Source organism: Pundamilia nyererei, unplaced genomic scaffold (genome assembly GCF_000239375.1).
Source record: "Pundamilia nyererei isolate P.nyererei 1_Seehausen unplaced genomic scaffold, PunNye1.0 scaffold01163, whole genome shotgun sequence".
Taxonomy (NCBI): domain Eukaryota; kingdom Metazoa; phylum Chordata; class Actinopteri; order Cichliformes; family Cichlidae; genus Pundamilia; species Pundamilia nyererei.
The window spans coordinates 12,162-13,413 of record NW_005188564.1 but is presented as its reverse complement, the minus strand read 5'-3'; the positions used below and the strand labels follow the sequence as shown (position 1 = coordinate 13,413).

The following is a 1,252-nucleotide window of genomic DNA, read 5'->3' as shown; positions in this document are numbered from 1 at the left end:
AAATGGCAATAGTCAGACATACCACTTTTAATGTAATACAATCTGGATATAATGAGTGTTGTCAAATTAGTTAAGTGGTTAGCAAATTTCTTGTAAATTTAGATATAAATATAATAAAACAACATGTTGACTCACTGCAGGTGGTGTTCTCCCTCCACGGATAGATACGAACATTAGCAGACTGACAGGCACTGACATATGATTCAATGGCACTGCACAAGAGATCGTGGCCTTGATTTCCTGACAAACATACGTCAAACAGACAGTCGTTGAAATATGGCGCCGGGTCCACCTCCTCGTGACAGAAACTGAAGGGCCCATCAGCTGCCTGTATCACTTCACACTGATCTCTAGCAGGCTGTTCATTGGTACACTGTGGACAGGAGGAGCCACAGCCATCATTGCACGTGTAGTTGCCTGGCACCTTCCAGGCTCTCCCAAACTCATCTGGAGATGTGACTATCGTTCCAGATGGTGTGTGAAAGTCATCATTTGGATTTCCATTAAAATTTCCACAAAGTCCACATATTTTTTCTCTGTTGATGACAATAGTTAACAATAGTCCTTGTGTTAGTTTCATAAGGATAAATTATTAGTAAATAACCCTCTTATGTAGATTGGATTATCCTGGTTTTTAAAGCATTTCAAATAATAATGACTGTAGCTTTGATGGGTGGGAATTGTACCTGTAATTTGGTGGTACGGAGATAAACACTGCACTATATCCATTATAGGTAACACTCAAGCCGAAATTAGTGCTGGCAACTATACGAGATCCTGTTGCATAGATAGACACATTACCTTCATTCAAGACAATAGGTAAATTTCTAGTTACTCCATTCACCTAGAAGAGATACGCAAAGAAAATCAGTGGTAATTTTTTCTACTTTTTAATTGTTATTTTTTCTTTGACAGTAGTAAAAATATCCCTAAAACATGTAGCAGCTGTTTACGTCATGAATCTGAAATTATTCATTGCAGTCATCTAATCTGTAATATCATATCTACTTACTTGTACCAAACCTCTTCTGTCCCTTGACATATGCACGTCATAGCCCCACACATTCACAAAAACTTCAGCTACTGTTGAAAGTGAATGCCCATTCAATGCCTCATTCTTAGCTTCCACGGAAAACTGATTGAGCTCATCAGTGGCATTACAGAGGGTCACCAGAACATAGCGGCAGGTTCCTTGGAAGTCATAGGCCTTACGATCAAAGGTGATGTAGTGAGGGTCTCCAGAGGCAGAGCA

General features: G+C 39.5%; 1 protein-coding gene across 1 annotated transcript; it reads right to left on the bottom strand.

Annotated features, from left to right (window-relative positions):
• Positions 1 to 70: 70 nt before the first annotated feature.
• Positions 71 to 1,246, bottom strand: LOC102209257 (alpha-tectorin-like). Its single transcript, XM_013908095.1, has 3 exons — positions 1,013 to 1,246; positions 687 to 844; positions 71 to 536 (listed from the first exon to the last, which is right to left on the bottom strand). The coding sequence occupies exons 1-3, from the start codon at positions 1,040 to 1,042 to the stop codon at positions 71 to 73; spliced, it is 654 nt and encodes a 217-aa protein (XP_013763549.1). The 5' UTR covers positions 1,043 to 1,246.
• Positions 1,247 to 1,252: the final 6 nt, after the last annotated feature.